The sequence below is a fragment of the Sorex araneus genome, chromosome 1, assembly GCF_027595985.1.
Source record: "Sorex araneus isolate mSorAra2 chromosome 1, mSorAra2.pri, whole genome shotgun sequence".
NCBI lineage: Eukaryota > Metazoa > Chordata > Mammalia > Eulipotyphla > Soricidae > Sorex > Sorex araneus.
Window position 1 is genome coordinate 266,540,731 of NC_073302.1, and position 24,088 is coordinate 266,564,818.

The 24,088-nt window shown below is 34.1% G+C and overlaps 1 protein-coding gene across 3 annotated transcripts in view; it reads right to left on the reverse strand.

Moving 5' to 3' along the window:
• The window catches only part of DACH1 (dachshund family transcription factor 1), a 423,983-nt gene that overhangs the window by 108,376 nt on the left and 291,519 nt on the right, over window positions 1–24,088 (reverse strand). For all 3 annotated transcript variants that reach the window (XM_055122554.1, XM_055122548.1, XM_004604002.2), the window contains 2 exons: window positions 11,723–11,858; window positions 8,603–8,737 (listed from right to left, as the gene is read on the reverse strand). In XM_055122554.1, the coding sequence (XP_054978529.1) occupies window positions 8,603–8,737; window positions 11,723–11,858 (271 nt within the window). The remainder of the gene's footprint in view (window positions 1–8,602; window positions 8,738–11,722; window positions 11,859–24,088) is intronic.

The window sequence follows — 24,088 nt, forward strand, 5'->3', positions numbered from 1 at the left end:
ACTCCCCAAACTCTTTGGCAATGCAGCCAGAGAGATAGCTCTAGGGTTAAGGCATTTGTCTTGCATGAAATCAAGCCCTTGGAACCCCTTAGAGCTTCCTCACGTGCAAACAAGACTGAAGCACAGAGCCAGGAGGAAGCCATGAGAACCAAAAGCTGTGGCCCAGAAAACAAAAATAAAAGAGAGCAAACAAAACCTCACAACTTTTTGACATGTAGTTTATAAAAATTATCAGAAAATGTATCTGACTATTTTTTTTAATTTATTTTTTACAGCACAATAAGGCACCATCATTTACAATTATTTCTTGTTGGATCTCAGGTATACAACGTCCCAGTGCTAATCGCACCACCAGTATCATTTTTTCTCCACCTATGTCACCAGTTTTCCTTCTACCCTCCATTCTGCCACCTTGATGAGCACAATTTTATATTTTATTTTTGTAGTTTGGACTTTGTACCAGTATTGCTAGTTTTGTAGTTTAGATATCTATGTATACACCCCATTTCCAAACTCCATGTTCAAGGTCCATGATACACAACATCCCATTTTTTCTTATTGTATTCTCAGTTTTCCCCCTTCCCTTTCTTCATTTCTTTGTTCAAGGGTTAATAATGGTTTGGACATTGTGTCTTTAGGATCATGTATGACCATTTCCTGCTATTCTTCTATAAACCGTAGGTAAACAAAATCACTCAGTATTTGTCTTTTCTCTTCCAGTTCACTTCATTTAGTACAATTCCCTCCAGTTCTATCCAAGTTGCAGAAATTGTATGATTTCATTATTCAGCTGTATAGTACTCCAGTGTGTGCATATACAATACTTTCACTATCCATTCATCTGTTGCTGGGGACCTAGCTGATTCCATATCCTAGCTATTGTACTGAATGTAGCAAAGATTAGTGATGTGTATATATCCTTTTGAATGGATGTAATTGTGTCCTCGGTGAAGTAATGCATTCAACACATTAGAAAAAAAAGATTATTATCAAAGACAGATAAATCACTCACAAAGCTCAATAACAAAAACAGAAACCTATAAACCTTATCAAAAATGGGGAAAGGAGAGGATATGAACAGAAACTGATGTGAATAAGACAGATGGAAAACCAATGGAAACATGGAAATATGTTCAGGAGCCAGAACTATAATAGGACATTTGCCTTGCACATGGCTGACCCGCATTTGATCCTTGGCATCCCACATAGTCCCTGAGCACTGCTAGGAGTAATTCCTGAGTGCAAATTCATGAGTAACCCCTGAGCAATGCCAGGTGTGGCTCAAAGAATCCCTCACCCTCCAAAAATGTTGATCATCAGTTATTATCAGGGAATTTCAAGATGACAATGAACTATCATCTCACATCAATAAGAATGGAACACATCAAAAAATAAATAAAACTGGGAACAATAGTTATTGACATGGATGTGGTGAAAAAGAAATTCTTATCCACTGCCGGTGAAAATATTGGCTGATTGGTTCAACCCCTTTGGAAAACAGTACGGTGGTTCCTCAGAGCAATAAAAGTTACCGTACTAGCCAGCAATCCCACTATTTAGTGTCAATCCCCGAGACTCAACATTTTAATGACACAAATCCTACTTGGCTACAGAAATCTTGGTGAAACAACTATGGTCCTCTGCAGCCACATATTTTAAATAATGCTCATCTCAATTATGTGATAATTAATTCCTGGGTAATGTAAATGTTATTTCTAGGGAAAAGTTTAGTAAGGACTGAGGAGAGAGCAAAGCGGTCTGGGAAGCCTGCTTTGCATGTTCTGCTGAGTACCACCTCTACACCACAGGGCTCCCTGAGTACACAGGGCTGGCAGTTCTCTTGAGCCACCCAACACCGCTGGAGGTGGCCTCGCTGGTCTCTAACACTGCAAAGCCTAGGCAGCTTCTTACTCTTGGGACCTCACATGGAATTGATGAGTCCCTCTCGCCATCTATAGCCGGGAGAGGTCTGTCCCCCCAAATTATATATGCTAAGTAGTTCTTTGCATGTGTTGAAAAGAAGTGGTTCAAAAAGGGGTATTTTTTGCCCCCAAAAGGACATCTCTTGAGAACTGCATTTTATAAAATTCCACTCTTGCCTAAAAGATGACACTGCCTATGTTTTACAGAGCACAACATATGTGTTTCTCTGCATACTTACTGAGCAAGTTCAGAATCAATCATTTATATGAAAAGAAATTAGGACATTTTATATTATGAAAATTTAAGGGCTGGAGCGATAGCACAGCGGGTGGGCATTTGCCTTTCACACGGCCGACCCGAGTTCGATTCTTCTGCCCCTCTGGGAGAGCCTGGCAAGCTACCGAAAGTATCGAGCCAGCGCGCCTGAGCCTGGCAAGCTACCCGTGCGTATTGGATATGCCAAAAAGAGTAACAATGAGTCTCTCAGTGAGAGATGTTACTGGTGCCTGCTCAAACAAATTGATGAGTAATGGGATGACAGTGACAGTGACAGAAAATTTAAACTATGAAGGTGTGCAATTACAAATACTGAAAACAACCGATTAAAACAGCTATTTTAACATGCTTTTCTTCCTAATCTGTGACAATTGCAATTTTGTCATTTGTAATCAAAATATTCTCTGAACTAATCTGGTCTTAATTTACCTATTTAAGGTCAAGCATTATTCACAATGACTTGGAGAATAAGAAGTAATTCAGTGATTGCAACAAAAAAAAATCTGTTGTAATTCAGTGATTCATAGCAATACTATATTTTTATTTTATTTTGTTTTATTTTTGTGTAGGGGGGCACACCCCATGGTGCTCAGAGCTTACTCCTGATCTGCACTCAAGTAATCATTCCTGGTGGGCTTAGGGTGCCACATGGGATGCTTGGGAATAAATCCAGGTCAGCTGCATGCAAGGCAACAGCCATTCCCGCTGCATAATGCTCCAGCCCAGTTTTTTTTTTTTAAAGATAAAGCCATATATCTATTAACTAATTTGCTAGGACTAATGATTTATAAGGAATATATAGGTTTATCTCTCCAGCACAAAATGGTTCCTAAAACAACACCAGGAGCAATTCATAAGCACAGAGCCAGGAGAAGCCCTTGGGAACCCGTGTCCAAATCCAAAACCATACAGACCAAAAAGACAATGGACACACAGAGAATCTGTGCAGAAGAATTTGGGGATGAGAGGTTTCTATTTGTGATATGTCTGAGTAACATTTATTCACTAGTTTGATTGATGATTAATTAAACATTAATTTGGGGAATGTCAATATAAAATTAAAAGTCATTTTTGAAAACTCAACAGAATTAGAGTGGTTTTAAATAAGTACTGTGCAGAATAAATATATTTCAAAAATTATTCTGATAAACTTGAGAAAAATGACCCAAGTCTTTCAATAGTCTTTTTTTTTTCCTTAGGAAAAGTGGTGGACAAGGTTGGGAGCTAACAATAAAATATAAATTAATAAAAGAAATCCAAACAAAGTCATGTTGTATTTCATTGTCTTCAGGGCTCTGTCTTCAAATTCTGAGACCGAATGCCGAATCTTTTAGGTCAATATGCTCACTGTGGTTAAGCAGATGGCCGGGTACTATCCATCAATCATTGTGCACAAGGAGTCTGGATGGGTACAGGAGAGACAAATGCCCTTTTGCTTTTTAGATGGACTCTTTTACATAGCTGGCATTCAGTAAATATTTACTGAGTGATTATAACATTGTGGTATACTTAATTCAATACTGAAATGCACTGATGTAGGTAAAAATGAGAATTTGGTCACTAGTCCCAATTATAAATGCTTAAATCCTTTCTTTTCTTATTGGATAAACACTAGCGCACAGCTTCACTGCAACATACATATAATTTTTGATCAATTAAAAGTCAAAAAATTCTACAATATTAGAAATTGTGCAAATAAAGCTACATGCAGGATAAGAAAAGCATGCTCAAATATTTTTAAGTTAGTGGCAATTTAAGAAAAAATAAAACAACCACCACCAAACTATTTTTAGAGAATAACACTGTAAATTAGTATCAATGGACAACTATGTGAGGGATAAATATGGGTTGTGGAATAAAAAAAAACAGTAAAACTATTTATATAATTCAAACGGCAACTCTTTCTATCCATTCCATTAAATTTAGACTAAGAGGTTATCATGAAATTTTTTAAAATCCCCAAGCCTCTAGAGAATTTGGAAGGATTGGAAAAGTTATAAGATATAAAATCGCTTTTTTAAAAGTCATAAACCCTGCCAATTTTCCTCAGCACATTTCTTTAAGAAAGGTCACACTCGTAAAAGCACTTCTCAAGGGGCTGGAGCGATAGCAGAGTGGGTAGGGCTTTTGCCTTGCACGAGGCCGACCCAGGTTCAATTCCCAGCATCCCATATGGTCCCCTGAGCACTGCCAGAGGTAATTCCTGAGTGCAGAGCCAGGAGTAACCCCTGTGCATTGCCGGGTGTGACCCAAAAAGCAAAAAAAAAAAAAAAGAAAAAAGCACTTCTCAAGCTTTAGAGATGATGGTAATTATTTTTCATGCTGATATTTTTTCTTTTTTAAAAATTAACTCACTATAAGATACATAGTTACAAGATTGATCATGATTTGGTTTCAGTCATACAATGTTCCAATACCATTCCCTATACTTCCCATCACCAATTTCCCTCCTGCCACCCTCGCTCCTACCCCTCTCCCATGTCCCAACCTGCCTCCATGACAGGCACTTTTCTCCTCCTCTCTCTCTCTCTCTCTCTCTCTCTCTCTCTCTCTCTCTCTCTTTCTTTCTCTCTCTCTCTCTCTCTTTCCTTATGGGCATTATGGTTTGCAGTGTAGGTACTAAGAGGTTATGCCAATTTCTTAACATAGCAACTCATCTTAGTATTCATATTTTGAATATATTTTAAGTTATTGTTCAAATCAGTACTAGAATGCTTTCTATTTTTTAAAAAAATGAATGATTTTTCTCAGGAATTAGTACTTCTAGTTTCCATTGTCTGAAAAGCACTGGTCCTTTAGCTAATGATGACTCAAATATTTTGTCTAATTGAATGTAGTCAATAGCTCTGTAATATTGACAAGACCTTAAAATGCATACAGGTTTTGAAGAAATAAAGTTTTAAGATGCTATGATTCTCAGCATTCTAATTAGGTTTGATATCTATGTTTAACTTTTTAATGCTTTCTTAAAAATTATTATCGCTTGTGATTTAAAGTGGTTGACAGCAAATGACATATAAGAATTTAAGTCTAAAATGACATCAGCATATAATTAATTCTCCCATAAATGACTATAACTGAAGTAGTAGCTTTAATACAGGTATGTGTAGTAAGAAAGTTACAGAACTACTCTGAGACAATTGATAAAGGTAGTTATGAGAGAGCACAATTTTTAATTTAGTAGTCTATAAATCTATAAAGCCTATAAATATTCACTATTAGTATTCACTAAAAATAGATTAAAAGGAGTGCATACAAGAGAATGATCAACAGGTAACAAAAGCTATACCATAGTAGAATCAATCATCTATTACAATTTCACAATTACAAACCCATAAGTTCAGTGGTAGTTTCACATTCTGTCAGATTATCAAAATGAAGTTAATTTCCTTTTTATAATATACACTAAAATATTGAAATACTGGTGAGATATAGCTCAAGTCTTTATTCTGATAACAGAACTATTTTAAAAATTTTTACAAAATAAGATTACTGATATCAAAGTTTATCTGTATATTTGTTGTCAGAATGTTCTACTATTTTATATGAATTCACTTTCTACTGGATATATAATTCCAACTTTTTGCTTTGCTATTATCCTTACAAAAGAATTTTGACAGTTGTCTAAACTTGCCTCCACTGTCTTTTAGAAGTCTGCTAATTAAGTCTAGATCACTATGATTTCATAGATTGTTTAAAGTAAATATTACACATAAATGATTTAAGAGGAGCACAATGTAGACCTGGAAGCAGATTAATGAAGAAAAAATAACACAAATAAAGATTCTGAGGGCAGAGACATAAGAGAAAAAGAAGTGGTGTCCTTAGAGTAGTCTTGTGTTAAATTCAAGAAAGGATCTATGGTATCAAAATGACAATGGTAACAGAAAACTGAATAATTGATAATCGGTATGAAGATAGGACTCAGGACACATGCTAAGAAAAAGTATTCATGAAAATTATAAGGTAACTCAATTTAAAGAATCAGATAACCTAAAACTTTTCCTAAAAATTCTAGAAAGGGGACTATAGTGATAGTATAAAAGGTAGGGCATTTACCTAGCATATGACAGACTTTAGCACTCACAAAAGGGATTCCTGAGTGCAGAGCCAGGTATTACCCCTGAACACAGCTGGGTGCGCACCCGTCCCACCAGAGAAACAAATTTCAGAAAGATAGCATAGAGATTAAGCTGTGTGCATAGAATGCAACTGATCCCCATTCATTCCTCAGTATTACAAGTTCCTCTGAGATATGCAGGTGCAGTCTGATGGACTCTGATCTCCACCAGGTGGGGCCCTAGAGTACCCCAGGTATCCCCAGGTGTGTCTGCATGTTAAACAGAGACTGAGCACTGATGGAGTGGCTTGAGCACTGAGGAATGGCTCAATAATCCCCAGAAACACAGTACACGACCAGCACAGCATTATGGGAACCCTGGCTGAGAATCCATGAGGAGGTGCAGGGCTTCGTGAGTAATGTTTGAGAAACCACCCCCAAAAGAAAAATTCCAGAAAGATTGATTATTACAATTGTTATTAGTTAAGCCTTTGGTGGTATTCTCTTTGCTGCATCTATATTTTAATATTTCAATTCCAGCTTTTCACCAGAGTTCTCTGAGAGAAATAAGTGAAAATGCTTAGATTACCATTTTTTCACTGAATATTCTCTAGGTTATATGACTAAAAATTCATTGACAATTTCTGTGTGCATTACAAAGATCTAGTTAAAAAAATTACACTATCGTTGTGTAAGGGATATTATCTATGTAATATCATGAGAGCATTGAGGTAGAATTTACCAAAAAATATATATACAAATTTTACTATTTTGCATGAAAGCTGACAGAAAAAGGCTGCTTCATTTACAGTTTATTAAATACGAATAATTAAAATTAGACATCATATGGTTTTATCATATTATCACTTTGCTAGTCTTCATTAGTCCACAAAGAAGTTACTGATTAAATATTAAAGGTATATGTAAGAACCTTTATGGAATATAATATACATTATTTGAATTCAGTGATGAAAAGTTTCTCATGGAACTAGAATTATACATTTAGAGATGAATTGACCCATCAATAGTCTACAATCCAGCATGCTTTGTGACAAAACTTGCTACCAAATTTTAAAAAATATTTATAGCTGTCTTCATGTTATCTCCCCTTTTTGCCCAGGTTTTGACATGTTAACGTTTAAAAGAGATAATAATTTTCTCATTGTCATTCCATAACACAGATAATCTAATTTGCTGAAATACTGTTACTCTAACTCCCAAAGGACTTGACTAATTGTTGAAAGGAAAAATAAGTATTCTGATGCATTTTGACTACTTGTGAAGAAATTTTTTCAGGGCAAGACACAGGTGCTTTACCTTAACCTATTCTTTCTGTTTGATTATTTTAATGTTTTTATCCTGACAGTTGTTTGTACTTTTGCATACTCACATTTTTTAAACAAAGAATACTTCACATTATATTTTTATTTGGTGTTCAAGTCAGAAAATTGAGTAATATTACTTAATAAAAATGGAAAATAATGAAAAAAAGTGAATCAACTATTTTAATCATTGTTCAAAATTTATCATTTGGCACATAAGTTTTCAACTACTAGTATACATTTTCAACACATAAAACAATAATTTAATCAATCTTGAAACTACATTATTATATAGGCCCTGAACTAAGATTATTTTTTGTGAAAACGATAAGCTTGTGCAAATAAAAATTGAAAAATTTTGCATCCTTGGACAATCTGGGTTTTGTTCATTGTTACATATGATGTTTAAATAGTACACACTGGTCGGTGAAAGTCAATTCTATTTCCTGAGTGCTCCAATAAGTGACTACTGAACTAAGAAATAGTCATAGTGTCAGAGTGATAGCACAGGAGTTAAGGTGTTTGCCTTGCAGCCTGGCATGCAGCCAACATGATTTGACACTTAGCACTACATATGGTAATCCAGAGTGCACCAGAATTAACTCCTGCGTGCAGGGCCAGGGAAGCCACTAAGCATAGTCTGGTATGGACCACCCCACCAAATAAATCAAATAAAATAGTAGTCACAATAATAATTTTATATTGTTTGCTCTAAGTAAAATGACAGCTGACTGCAAACATGTAGAAGACATTGAGCAGACCTTCAAGTACAATTGTAACAATCATTGGAAACATTGGAAAGACAATCATTGAAAAGTAAACTATCACATACCTGTTATACCAGAGAAAAGCATCAGGTCTTCATTTACAGTTTTCTTAGATGAAAAGGCTTAATGTTTATATTGCATGCTTTTAAATGTTAATATGGCTTCTTTATGTGATGTAAAAAGGTTAGTTTGTGATTAAAATCTTGTTCATGTGTACAGCAGGAGAAACAGGTCACACGAATATTTTATATTACCTTTCTCAATATGCATCCTTTTTGACTCATGACCGATGTCATGACCAGCCAAGTCTCCTTCTTTTGGACCAGGGAGTATGTTTGGTGACAAGCCCATCAGCATCTGATTCATGGACAACCCATTCTGATGGACAGCTGGGAAATCCAGGGGAAAAAATCAAAGACAAAACACCATAATGCGAAACGCTCAAAAATATATTCTTTCAAATCAAATATAGAGTATACTCTAACTTTAAAATTATAATCTATCTCTAGGAATGCTATGAAAAATTATGACTAACAAAATTCTTGTTGGTACACAGAAAAAACTATTGAAAGGAAATGAATTTGTTTTACTTAATTTTACATACGTTATGCTTTCTTTTTCTTTCTTTTTTTTTTTCAATTGCTTGGAATATTCTGAATGTCTATACCACTTAAATCACTATCAGGGAAGCATTTGAACGTTTGTCTCATTTACCACATTCTTTCTCTAGAATAAAACCTTTTGTCTAAAACAAGAACCACAATGTTAACATTACAATGTTCTTTATCTATTCATTTCAAACACAATACATTAAATTCTAGCAGATTCTAGCAGCATTAGGAGGTAAAACTTTGGAACAAGGACAGTCACTGAAGTAAGTGATTCAATAACATTTTATTCTGGATGACAAAACACAAAGTTTCATAGGTATTAAAGTACTTCTGTAAAAAATGCTAAAAAAAATTAAAATAAAAGTGCTGGATTAAGGCCCATTAGATGGATAAAATGACTAAAAAATATAAAATGATTTATTGAACTGTTGACTATGTTCATCACTATGGAAATGATTTAGTAGATGACTGACTAAATTAGGGTTTTTCACAATTATCCAATAAATTTATATTGGGGGGGCCGGCAAGGGTGTTTATGGGGCCAGAGACCATGTGTTCAGGACACGGGGTCACACCAGAAAGTAGTTGGTCCTGCAGAGCAGTCTCTGAGAAACACTGCAAAATAAATGGTCAGTAATTGCTCAAAAATGTCATGGTACTAAAAGACAAAGACTGCTAATCTATTCTAGATAAAAACTAAAGGAATGAAACCATTCCAGCATGGTGTCTAGGATTGGCTTTTATGCCAAGAACAAAAAATATGTTTATATTAAAAATATAAGTAGAAACCCCTGCAAAGGGAAAAATGCTGCCAGGGAAATCATGCAAATCGATTATGACATTTAGCTTAGAAAATAATACTAAAATAACTTAAATTTCTTGATTTTGGTTATTTGTTCCTTAGGCATTTAAGAGGAATTTCTTTTAAAAAAAAAATTAAGACATTTGTAAAGAAGCCATAATAAAAGCAGGAGCCATAGCACAGCGGGTAGGGCATTTGCCTTGCACGAGACAAATCTGGGTTCGATTCCCAGCATCCCATATGGTCCCCTGAGCACCACTGAGAATGATTTCTGAGTGCAAAGCCAGGAGTAACCCCTGAGCATTACTGGGTGTGACCCAAAAAAGAAAAAAAATAACAAGAAGCCATAATAAGGAGATGCAAGGACATTATACTGTTTTTGAGTAAATTTGAATGACAAACATGCAAATGTTCTTTGCATTATTTTTAAAAGAATTCCTAGCATTATTTTACATTAGTATGGGAAAACAGAATGCATTTATATTTAATATATGTACAGATGTGTGTACAAATTTATCTTGCATGTGTATAGACATACTATTTAATCAAACAATTATTCCCTAACCATATAAAGCTTACTCCTCTGTGTTTATCAAGAATAAAATAACACAACTCTTAATAAATAAAATAAAAAATTTTCAATTATACTGTTTGTATATTATTGCAATTTAATTATTATGATAAAAATAATCTTCCCTCCTTTTGATAGTACATTTTAAATAATGCTCTTAAAATTAATGGACATGAAACCAAGTATTTATAATTCAATGTGTGTTCCTAATTTCAACACAACACACAAAAAAAGACACAGTATCATACTGAAGAATAATTTGAGCACTGAGATTTGGGTTTGACTATACTGAGGAAATATTGGGACCATTTATCAGTGAATATATCTGCTCTATGAATAAATGAAATATTTTCATACAAAGCTTGGAACTATGTGTCGCAGACCAAGTCAAGTGATTATATAGAATTCTGTTAGCCAATGTAATTTTTAATAATTAATGATTCAGATATTTTATTCTATATAAATTAACCTATTATTTAAGTTAGTTACCTCAATTCTTTGCATATTAGGCACTTCTGCCTATCTAAATATCCCTTTACAATTTGTAAAGACAGTTTCTTGAAAGTATTTTCCTATTATTAAAGCAGTATCGAAATAAAACCCAAATACTTTTAACTATATAAGGATTATACTATAATAAATGTTAGATTAATCAATTTAATCACTGTTAGTAAGTTAATTTTATTGTAAAAATTACTATATTCAAGAAAAAACAGAAAATAAATGGGTAATCAAATAGTACTTTAATTTTACCCTTACTTTTCTTGGTAAAGGAACAAGGATATATATCTGAAGATACAATAATGAAAATAAGAAAATATAACCTATCTTTCAGTTTTATAATGTTATATGATATTACTGAATATTGATTACTACCAATTAAAGGCCTAAAATCTAGCACATTTTAAATGCTTCAATCAATTGATCATCTGATTGGTTATGAAATATTTTGAAAGTCAATATTTTGAATGATATCTCTAGTTTTCTTCAATATAGGGATTAATTTCAAAATTAATGAATTTAAAGAATGACAGGACTGGGATTGAAGCAATTAAGTTGAATGGACCATAAATTATAGACAGTGCATGTTGGAGATTTGGAAGTGTTTACCTCAGGAACTAATCTAGAAGGTTACTTGCTTTCTCTGTTTCATCGCTGAAATCTTTATGTGAGCATCAAAGAGATGGAGTTTATATCAGTGTCTGTTAATGTAGCATCATACCTCATGATATTGCAAACTGGGAAACATAATTTTGAGAGATGGCTATTGCTCCACAGCTTCAGAACATGATGCATCTGAGATCTATTCGGAATGAGGGCATTTTGATTGGAAAAGCCAGCTGCACCTAATAAAGTTGAAAATGGTGACAAGTAAAAGTATGAGACCTACGGATTCTGTCAGAAGAGCTCTCGGTTCGTGCCGGGGAGCTGGACACGCTGCTGCTGCGATGTGATGATGGGTGGCTGCCAGGCCTTCGGCCCTCCTCCAGAGAGGGTGCAGGAGAGGGGCTGTCTGGGACGCGCTCCTACAACACAACAGGAAGTGGAGGTGGGGGGAGAAAAAGAGGTAAGCATATGGGACTTCCACTGAATGAATGCTGATGTTTTTTAATCAAAAAGATTCCTTCTACTTTATGCAAAACCATAGTCAAGACTGGTCAGAAAATTGGTTCTACAGGTAAATATCGGTGTCTTGACAGCAAAGGTTGGTCCTTTTCTCAAAGGGATAAACAGGGGAGGTCAAAGGAACAAGCTGTGTAGAACCCAATAGAAAACAATGAATCAATACAAGAAAGCAGGTTTCAAGTCTAGACAATTATCAATTTGCAGAACTCCTTAAATATATTCTGTTGTTTCTGCAAGTATCTAAGGATCATTTAGCACACAAATTATCAATGTGACAGACCATAATAATAACACTAGAGGACTTGTTAACAGCTATTTTATCATGCCATTGCTCCGGACATACTTGAATGGTTACATTTTAAGACATTATGGAAATGGATTATTAGTTAACATTGGAATAATTTGCTTTGTTTCTAATAATTTTCAGGCTACCTACTTCTCCAAGCTCCAGCTCAATCACATAACATGTCAGGAAAAAAATGTATCAAATGTATACTAGTTGGCTACTATCGAAACTCAGTATCATGTTTCCTGAGAGTTTATATTAACACTCAAGTCCCACTCCTTATCTTCTATAAACTTTGCACCTTCTCCACTAATCTAAATATATGCTGCATAACTATATCCAATGAGTTATTGTAAATGGAGATACAAATTATGAAATAGCAACCTCAGTGTTTTGGTTTGATTTTTCATTGTTTTGGTTTGGGGAACACACCTGGCTGAGCTCAAGTGTGCTCACTCTTGGTGGTGTTCAGGGGACCATCGGGGGTACCCAGGGAGTAATGAACCAGGGTAAACCTTGAGCACAGCAAGTATCTTATTCCTGTACTGTTTCTCCTCCAAGTATGACCAACAAGATATTTGAACACTAAAAATATCACTTCCAGAGCTTCAAAACTGCCTTTTAGGTAAGTAAGAAACATTTGGAATTATAGAAATATACATCTCTGTTTACACAGTAAATAAAACATAAATCATTCCATATCAGGATGCAAAGATGCAACTATTAAAATAAAAAGCATTTAAATACTTAGAAGAAAAGTCAAAGGTCTAATGCAAGATTGGTTAGTGTTCTCAAACTACAAATGGATAATGATTCAAAGGTCTAATGCAAAATTGGTTCGTGTTCTCAAACTACAAATAGATAATGTAATATATAAAAAAAACAAAGACAAAGAGTCAAAGTCTTGTCTCCACAAAAGAATGAAAGTATTCCTGGTTTTTGGTCTCTGAGATTCCATTAACCTAGTGATAACCCACAAATACATTTTGCCTTAGAGTTAACAAAGATGTCTTAAATGTGCCTAACACCCTGAAATTCTGGTTTACTAAATACTGTGGGTTAATTTATGTCTCCCCCCAAAAGATATAAGGAAGCCCTAACGCCTGTTACCTCTGAATGGAATTTTATTTGCAAATAAAGTCTTTATAGATGTAATTGGCTACATGAGATTTTTTTCTTAAATGTACTAAGTTTGGTTCTTACTCCAACACAAATGGAGTTCTTACAAGAAGACGTGTCAAGAAGTGAGAAAAGAATATCTTATGAAAGGTGAAGTCAGAGACCAGATTTACGTAGCTGCAAGCCACAGCCAAGGAATGCTAAGCCTTTTGAGTCATCACCCAAAAACTACCAAGAGACAAGGGAGTGATACACTTGAGATCTCAGCAGAAGCTGGCCTTGTTGACACCAAATTCCAGAAAGAGAACACATTTCACATTTATATTCTTTTCTTTTCTTTAATTTAATTTTGGTTTTTGGGTCACACCTAGCAATACCCAGGGGTTATTCCTGGCTCTGCACTCAGGAATTACTCCTGGCGGTGCTCAGGGGACCATATGGGATGCTGAGAATCGAACCTGGGTTGGCTGCGTGCAAGGCAAACGCCCTACTCATTGTGCTATCACTCCAGCCCCTTAAATTCTTTTAATCCAAACAACAATATCCAATAATATAATATCCAATAATCCAAATATTTAAGTTTGTGGTACTTATTTCTAGCATATCTAGAAAACAAACCCTCTTCAGGCTAAAGGCCTAAACCTCAATATGTTTAATGTTATCTAGATGATCTTAAAGTGCATCCAAGAGTGAACATCCTGGGGCTGGAGAGATAGCACAGTGGGTAGGGCGTTTGCCTTGCACGCGGCCGACCCGGGTTCAAATCCCAGCATCCCATATGGTCCTCTGAGCACGGCCAGGGGTAATTCCTGAGTGCAGAGCCAGGAGTAACCCCTGTGCATCGCCAGGTGTGACCCAAAAAGCCAAAAAAAAAAAACACAAGAGTGAACATCCTTCATCTCATACGCTTTTAATTTCTCAATTTCGTTATGTCCAATAAACATCTTCACTAGATATGTGGAAGCTACATTTTTGATGAGAAAGAAATATACAGTGAAATGTGATACAAATGGTTAAGTTTGCTTCTAAAAGCAATTTCCCAATATATATTCTACAAAATAAGATATATTCTCCTTAAAACTTTGAGACACAGTGGTGGAAGACACAGGCTGGAAGGCTGGAAGATCACATGAGTTAAGATGTATGCCTTACATGAGGCAGATCCCATTTCTGTCCTGAAAATCCTGTCCAATTATTTCTACACCTCAGCCAATATGGCTGGTAAAAAGGAATTAGAGAATTAGATGAACTCTCTCTCTCTCTCTCTCTCTCTCTCTCTCTCTCTCTCTCTCACACACACACACACACACACACACACACACACCTGTCCAAGCTTTAGGGTCTTCTGAGCAGCCATAAAATTAGTGAATTCACAGACTGGCCATTTATCACACCCCCTGTGGTTTCAAACCTGTAAGTTATTCTTAAATTGACAAAGACATTAAGAACAGTTGGTAAGCACATCAAAATTCATTGGGTACATTGAAGAGGAGGCTGAGATAATCTGCGTAGCTTATCAGCGGGCATGCTAAAATTATAGAGAATTTTGAGAGTTTCCTATTTATCTTTTGCCTGTGTTGCCTTCTCCATCTTTGAAGACCATAAGTTGCTTTATTCTATTCTCCTGGGACAAGTTTTACTTGCCCTCTAATCTAACCTTTTCTTTCCTGGGTGCATTAATATTCTAAGACCTGTGCTGGTTCTCTCAGGGGACTATCTTCACTTTGGGGTTTATTATTAGGGGGACAATTTGGCACAACTTAAATCCTCAACAGTGCATGGCTAAACATTTCTCCTGCCCCAGTGTTGCTGGGGGTCCCATGAGTAACTGAATGAAGTGTGGGAAACCCTTTGCAACAATGGAGTAGCCCCAATAATATGGAATATCCTAGTAGTGCTGCATCTCAGGGCCCTCGCCTCTGCAACAAGCATCAAAACCACACGTGCATGTTCTCTAGTCCTCATCACAGCAAGTCATGTGACAAAGGGAAGGAAGGTGGTTAAACATAAATAAATAAAAAAACCCAAAAATTTTAGAATCTTGTTGTAGTAACAACTTCCTGAATGTAAGGAGCACTACTGGATGGTCTAAAAGTGTGATTAATTTCTATGAAAGAATACTAAAACATCCTAAAGGACGGATGTATTGACAGATTTACTCTAACCCTTTGTCAGAGGGAAAGAATTAAATTTCTTCTTTGAAAACAGCAAAGATTTCTGTTATGTAAGCAATGAAAGCAGCACACAATATATTTTCAGATTGAAGATATGTGGGGTTAGTATTACAAGATAGCAGATGAATAGATGAGAAAATGAGATGAGTGGGAAGGAAAATGCACAGAAAATTACTTGTATTTCCAATAGTAACTTTTCTAATCATCTCAGTAGGGAAGCTTATGACATATCACTCATCTGTTATAGTAAAGAAGGTCAAAGAAAGAAGGTATACACTTTCAAAATTTACAGATTAAAATATCTTAAAATTTTGTCTCAAATAAAATAAAAAATGAACCCAAAACTGCTGTTTTTCCAAACTAAATAAATCAAAGACACTATGCTTCTATATCATATAAACCATATAGTCTACATTGCAAACAAATGACCTCAATTTTTGAAACAAAAACATATAGATTAAAAATGTACATCTGGATACCAAACGTTGGTTTTTATTCTCTAATTATAATTATCAAACAGCTGGGATCCATTTATTATTTTTATCCCAGTATATATTCCATTATATAAATATACAATTTTTAATATTTAAAAATGGTAAAAGTTCTTATCAAGCATCTTTGTTTTAATAGATTTCTTTGTGGCCTGGAGAGGTAGTAAGAAGGTAAGGATTTTGCCTTGCTCAGAAGACCCGGGGGGGTGGAGGGTGGATACCTACCACCATATACAGTATCGTACCAAGGACTGATAGATCCAGGAGTTAGCACTGAATACTGCCAGGAGTAATCTCAAGTACCACCCAGAGTGGTTCCCAAACCCAAAACAAATAAGCAAACAAGCAAAAACTTCACAGTGGTGCTAATGGAAAGGATGAGAAACTGATTTATTTCTGAGATATATGTCATAAAATACTTAGTCAATTATAGAATTCAGAAAATTAGGCTAAAAAAGTGACAGTAAAGTGAGTAGGAGCTTGTCTTGCACGTGGCGATAGATTTTTTTTTTCCCGGAAACACATATGGTCCCCAGAACATTGATTGCTGGAGTCACCCTTAAGCTAAGAACCAGGAGTAAGCCTCTGGGTGCTACCAGGTGTAGCACTAAAACAAATACACACACATACAACTAAGATCCCTCCCTAAAAGAACTACAACTAAGTTTTAGCTATCAAGTAACAATTACTTGGGTCAAAAAAGTTCAATAAACTTTGCTAGCACAAACTACCTCGGTATATCTTCAGACAATGACTTTAGTTACAGCCTTGTGAGATAGTAATATTTTTTATAAATTTTCTTTTATGAAATTATTTTTTATAACTCCATTTGCCATATTGTTGTAAAAACAATATAAAGTAAATTATTTTGTGCCTTCTACGGGAACAAATTTGATGGTGGCGGTGGTACAGAAATTGGGGACACTGGTAGAATGAAGGTCACATTGATCATGGGATTGCTGTTGGAACACTATATTGTGAACAACTCTGTAAATCACTGTGTTTAAATAAAGTTTTTTTAAAATAAAAAAAGTTTAATAGGCTAGAGTTCATACTATGTAAACCAAGAGGACTAAGTTCAATCTTCAACACAACATAGTTTTGTCAGGAGTTAGTCAGGAGTAGCTCATGATAACTGCTGGTGTAGATCCCTCCCCAAATAATAAAACTAAAAACACAAAAAAATTATTCAATACATGTTTTTTTTGATGATTCTTTTCATTCATACATTGCTCACTTATCTCACTTATCCAAATACACTAAGGATGCATGGGAAAATAAGTCAAAGCTTTATGAGATTAAAAATCTTAATAAAAAACATTTTAACATCATATTTAATGTGCAGAATTTATAGTAAACTTTCCATAGTTAATTTTGCTTTAGTTTATTTTTGCTTAATTACAGCTTTCTAAGAATAAAGAATATAAGATAATACTTAACTCATTTAAAGAAAATATTTTAATTTATGTAAATTTCTCTGATTTAAAAAGCTTAAGTATTCCACTGAAACTTTCTATAAATTGAGACAACATATTCAGTCATTTCATTTAATGTATAATTTCAATCTTTGGAACATGATGTATTGTTCTTTGAAGAATTTCATTAAAGTAAAATCCATTGAGCAAGTAAGATTTGAATACACTGTTGCATAATAAATTAATTTATTTCAACAGCTTAATTCCTTTATCATATTTATATGCTTGCCTTTCTAGAGTATGTTATAAGATGTAGAATAATGGAGACAGTAAAGAATTGCTTGGGAGAGAATCTCATAATTATTACTGAAACAAAATAGATAATGAGTTTTATTCAGACATAATAAGAAAGAAGCAGTTCAATGTCTACAGGGAAACTATGTAAACTGGATTTATCATTTCATTTGTGTAATACCTTTTAACCTCAAGTTGGGTCTGAAGTAGGACAAAGAGAAAGAATATTTAATTTAATACTTCAACACACTGCTTCTCAGTCCCTCATCATAACGCCACCAATCAATAAAATACAATCTTTTGCAATGCTCCATCTTTATAAAACAAGACACAATAATAAATGAAAATTTAAGAGAAATACTCTCACAGAAGAAAAAAAAAGGCCATACTAATAAACTAATGGCAACAGTAACAATACAGGAAAATCTGCCTCAGGGTAGAACAAGAAGTATTGGTTTTTAGGTAATTCAAAATCAAAAGTAGAATTGAATACAATGTATTTTAAAATTGTAAGCTAAACAGCATAAAACATATAGCATTATACACATATGATTAATCAACCGTTTAAAAATTGCATTATCTCAGCTTCATCTTCTCCATTACAAAATGCATTATATTTTATCAACTTGAAATATATTCTAACAGTGCATCTAAATAAACACAATCTATTTCTCTAAAGGATTATTTCATTTAGCTTTAATTTATGTTGCTCTCCTTTTAATTATATTCATTGTCATCTGTTTATCAGAGACACCCTTACTGAATATATTAAGTGGGGAGAAGATATTTCTAACATTAAATGTCATCATCATATACCTTTTAACTTAGGAATTGATGGAGTTGAATAATATTTAAAATAATCCAAATTCTTGAGATTTTAGCCAACTCCAATTGGTACACATTCACTTAATGTATGCTCACTGAATGTCAAATGGGTAACATGCAATGATATAAGTTCTGTACTTACAAATAAGTAAATGGATGTATATGTAAATATATGTATATACATACACATGCATGTATCAAGCATATCACCTTGTTTTAAAAATAGAGAGGATGTAAGATAATATAACAGGAATTCTGCAGTTTGAAAACATACTTCTGGAATAATTAATGTATCATATTAGTATACTAGTTTCTGGAAGAAAATCACTCAGCCACTAGTTCTAAGATATTCTGTAACTCAAAGTTCTAAATTGAGGCTTTATTTTAATTTTAATTTTTTTATGATGATACTCAAGAATTGTTTGGGGCCTGAGAGATAATAAAGCATGTATTTTATCAAAATACACTTGCCATGTAGTCAACCTGCCAGAGTTGAAATCCAGATATCTCCAGTGGTCCGATCCTTTTCAGGAGTGATCCCTGAGAACAGAGGTAAAAGTATGCCCTAAGGATAGCCAGGTGTACACCTCTCTATCAAGAACTTTCAATTCTGCTTAGTGTGAAACTAGTATAATATATGAGTATAACCATAAAACAGGTTCATTTTTTAGTATTGGAGGACTGGAGTATCTATCCTTTATTGATGACTGAACTCATGCCCTTGCACATTTAAGAAATGTGCTTCCACACTCTTCTTGGTGCCTAGCCCCTCTCCTACCGTTACTCTGAAAGTATTGTGTGCTGAGGATATTATGTTTTTTCATATGAAAATTCAGGCAGCTTCTTGACTTTTCAGATGACAATGAAGTACTGTAAAATTCTGCACTTACATTGAAAATCAAAATATAGACTAAATTAATAATTCATCCTTGGATAATAGTAAGTACAGAATATATTAAACTAAAGAGCTTATTTTTTATAGTCTAATAAGGCAGACTGGAGGAAAACCAGGGGAAAAAATCATTTCTGGCTTGGAAAATACTAACATTCACTAGCATAATTAACTATGTATAAAAATGTTTACAGTCAACTTTTTATCTAGTAAGACAATTTTTATGTTCTTTGGAGGTCATAATTAGTATGAAACATTCATTTTCATATCTGTGATGAGTCTAATCTATTTATGTTTTTGTTTTGTTTTTTGCTTTTTTGGGTCACATCCGGCAATGCTCAGGGGTTACTCCTGGCTTTGCACTCAGGAATTACTTCTGGTGGTGCTCAGGGGACCCTGTGGGATGCTGGGAATTGAACCTGGGTCGGCCACGTGCAAGGCAAATGCCCTACCTGCTGTACTATGGCTCCAGCCCCTAGTCTATTTATGTTTTTCTGTTTCTTGAATCTTCTGAATAGTTAGATGTATTTTCTTGATACACTTGATTTTGGGTCAAACTATTTCAGAGATATGTACCATGATTCTATCAGAAAGTACGTTTGCTTAGTTGCCTATTACGACACCAGTCAATATTGGCGGTCATAGAGGATTTATAACTTCGTTGGAATTTGTAATTTGGTAATATTCCAAATGCATCATGTATTGTTCACTAATCTGTTGTGATGAGAAACTTCTCTTACAAAAAATGGATTATCCTAAGGGACAGTTTGTATGAATAAAGCAGGAAAATGTTAGATTCTACTCCTTTATTCATCCTTTATTTAAATATGTATTTATTCTTTAAAAGTATTACCATCCTAGAATTTCAAAGAGTAACTAATACACTTCATTTTTGCTTTATTATAAATGTATTGATTAAACATATGTGAATTATTTCAATATGTTCATCTACTCTTAGTGCTGATGATGTTTTAATGATTTCTTGTTGTCCTTCTCACTTTTAAGCACTACCCAGGTAAACATTAGCACTACAATAATTGTTTTTTTGAAATATAATAAAATAATCCACAAGGCAGTATTTATGTAAAAAATATTTATCATAACAGGATGCATAAATCTATATTTTTAGTTACTTACCAATATATTGTTCTAAGCCTAAAAATAATCATGAGTTATTGTGATATCACATGGTACTTAATTTTAATCTACTTTGAAATTGAGTCATTATTTTCAGTTTTTATAAATTTTAAACATTCAAACTTCACCATAGTAAAATAATAGTTATGTAGATACATATATATTTGTTTTATTATGTTTGGGGGTCATTCATAGCTGGGCTCAGTTCTCTGAATTCAGGGATCATTCCTGGTGGTGTTCAAGATGTATATATATGGTACAGGGAACTGAACTTGGGTCAACAGCATGCGAGGCGAGCACCTTATCTGGTGTACTATTGTCTCAGCCCCTCTAGTACAGATTTTAATTAACCTCTTTGAATTAAACAGGAGAGCTAGGAAATTTATATGGAATTTAAAAAATATTTAGTTCTACAAATTAGTATATCAAAAATTACCTTTGTTTTTTCTGTTTCTACTTCTCTCTTCTCTATTATGCACAGGAACAAACACACACACAAATACATAAAAAGCACCACACTTCACAAACACACATACGAGGTCAGCAGAGAAAATAACAAATGTTCTTAAAAACTCTGTATTATGACATGAGAATAACATTTACGCATCAATGTAAAGTAACTTTACTGTTGCTAAAAAATTCTCAAAACCAAATATATGTAATTCCTGAAGATATATGAAATATGAAAGAAAATAATATGGAAATCTTATATCTCAGGTCATGTGACCAAGAGCTTTTAGAGTTAAATAGAACCCCAAGAAGTTTGCCAGAAAAAAATGCTCCCTTTCTTGTACAGTTTTATTTTTTAATTAATCAAGAAACTATTTTTTAAAAAAATAATTATATCATTGCAGTTATTAAATGAAAAGTGTGAAAAATATTGATTAATTCAGGGGAACTTGAGGTTGCTTGATAAATGAATCCCAAAGAGAATCAATTAGTAACATTTTAGTCTATTAGTTTTTTTTTAAATGACAAGAGGAATTGATCTCTTGATTTATATTGTTTATTCTACTCTCCTCAATAATTTAAGGGAAAATAAGTAATTTTGGGTATGATAGCAAGATGGCATACATTTCTAATGATAATTTGGAAAGATAAGTTCAGAAGTATCTCAAAACTTAAATCAAACACTGAAAAATAACATTAAGGATAAGAGCAAGTAATTCTAAATCAAGTCAAGGATGGGAAAGGATTGGTTTGGAATTTCATGTCAAAACATGTGAAATTTATCAACTACCAAATTTAACTTTAAAAAATTGAGGATGAGGGGCTGGAGTGATAGCACAGCAGGTTGGGCATTTTCCTTGCACGTGGCCTACACGGCTACAATTCCCAGCATCCCATATGGTCCCTCGAGTACAGCCAAGAGCAATTCCTGTGTCCAGAGCCAGGAGTAACCCCTGAGCATCACTGCTTGTGACCCAAAAAGCAAAAAAAAAATAATTGATTAGGAGTGCATTTATTTATGAACTACTGTACTCTTGAGGCTTATGTTAGTTCTAGTATTCCTTCACTGACCACTGCATAATTATTATTTGAGAGAAAAGATTGTGAAGATGGATGGTGATTTTGAAATAAATAGATGGTAACCAAACAAACATTTAATAGACAAAAAACTTTGTGATGTATGGGCAGACGAATGAGAGCATCTGAAATATCCAACTAATAAGTGTTTTTTTCAAGTCTGCCTAAAATAGCCATGGCATTATGGAAACTGAACAGTCTAGCATAAATGAAACAAAACATTGTAAGCATGAAAATAAAAACGGTACTCCATTTGAATGTGTAATAAAAAAACCCTTAATTTTCCATAACCACTTAAGAAAACAAAACAAAATGTATGAACTCATAATGAGTCCATGTAAAATTTGGCAATGATGGTTTTCACTCCAGAACTGCAGATTGTAAATTCAACTCTTCAGCTTGTAGACAAATAATTTTTCTTAATAAATGTTTAAGAAGAAAATCATTAGAATTTCATTACAGAAACAGGGCAGAAATACTAATTTGCAAAATTAATACTACCAGAGGTATAGTTTTGTTTTTCCTTGTCTTACACATTCTTACTGCATTATCATTCAGGTTGAGTATGAATTTTGTTTGTGTCATTACTCTTAATGTAAATGGAACAGACCAGCAGATAATAATAAGTTCAACTTCTTACTTTCCCTTTAAGAACTATTTTCTTCTGTTTGAGTATAAGTCCTTCAATTGCAAGTAAATAAAATTTTATTTCTACATTTTATTTTAACTTTCCTTCATACTTAGAATTTTCCCAAGCAAATACATTTTCAGACACAGTTCTAAAGACCCATTTGGGCACCATACATGTTAAGGTGATATCAGAGTCAGAAATTTGTTTGGGATTAATAATATATCTCCCCAAATGAAGTTTGATGAGCAGGATATGTGGGTTTACTAAGCATGGCTTGTACCAAAAAATCAACTAAAAATAAGTTTACATACAGATTTCCATATTTTTTCCATAACTTGTTTTTGATAATATTCGAAATTTTATAGTGATTCTATTTCCTTATCCCTGCTTCTCTATTTCTTTAGTTTCCATTTTTATGTAGTTTGTTGGATGTCTTAAAGCACCAAAAAAGTAAAACTATTATCATTATATAATTAAATCATTATCTAAACTATATTTTTCATGTTAAAAGTTTAATGTAGGAAATGTAGGAGAATATGAAGAGGGAGAAGGGATTATATGTTCAAGAGGGAACATGGGCTTCTCTGATAGGAAGAGGTCCAGGAAAGTACATTTCAAGTTGAGATATAGGCACCTTTAATATATAAAATGAAACTTAATAATTTTTATTTGACAAATAACTGATTTGCCACATTATTAAGCACCTTGGTAAGATTCTCACTCCTATATGTATGTAACTTTCTGTACCTACAATGAAGTTTCTGGTTTTTTTCCCCTAGTTTGTTCTTTGACCGCATTCTGTGATGCTCAAGGCTTAGTCATGGCTCTGTAATATGTGATCACTCCTGATAATGTTTCTGACACCATATGCAATGATGGAAATCAAACCAGGGTAGGCCTCCTACAAGGCAAGTGTTTTAATTGCTGTACTGCCTCTAGGGTTCTCATCAATTTTCTGGTGTTATTCACCATTGAAATGTTTCATCTACCTCCTCCTCATTCACTCTGATGACTGTCAGAAGTTTTACTGAGTCTACAACCTAGTTTTATAGTTGGCTACCAAGTAGTTGCTTTAGTCATCTTTCACATTATAAGTGAAATGCTGGGTAGTTTTTGCTTTTTTTTTTTTCATTTCTACACTAATTTGGTCAGCGTGCAGAATGTTACAACATGCCAGTTGACCAAAAGATTCCATTCTGTAGACTGGGAACACCTGTAAAGGTGATTAGGGGCTACCCCAAAAGCCTCTGTCCCTCTCAGAGAGCCAGGCAAGCTACAGAGACTATCCCGCCCATAAGGCAGAGCTTAGCAAGCTCCCCATGATGTACTTGATATGCCA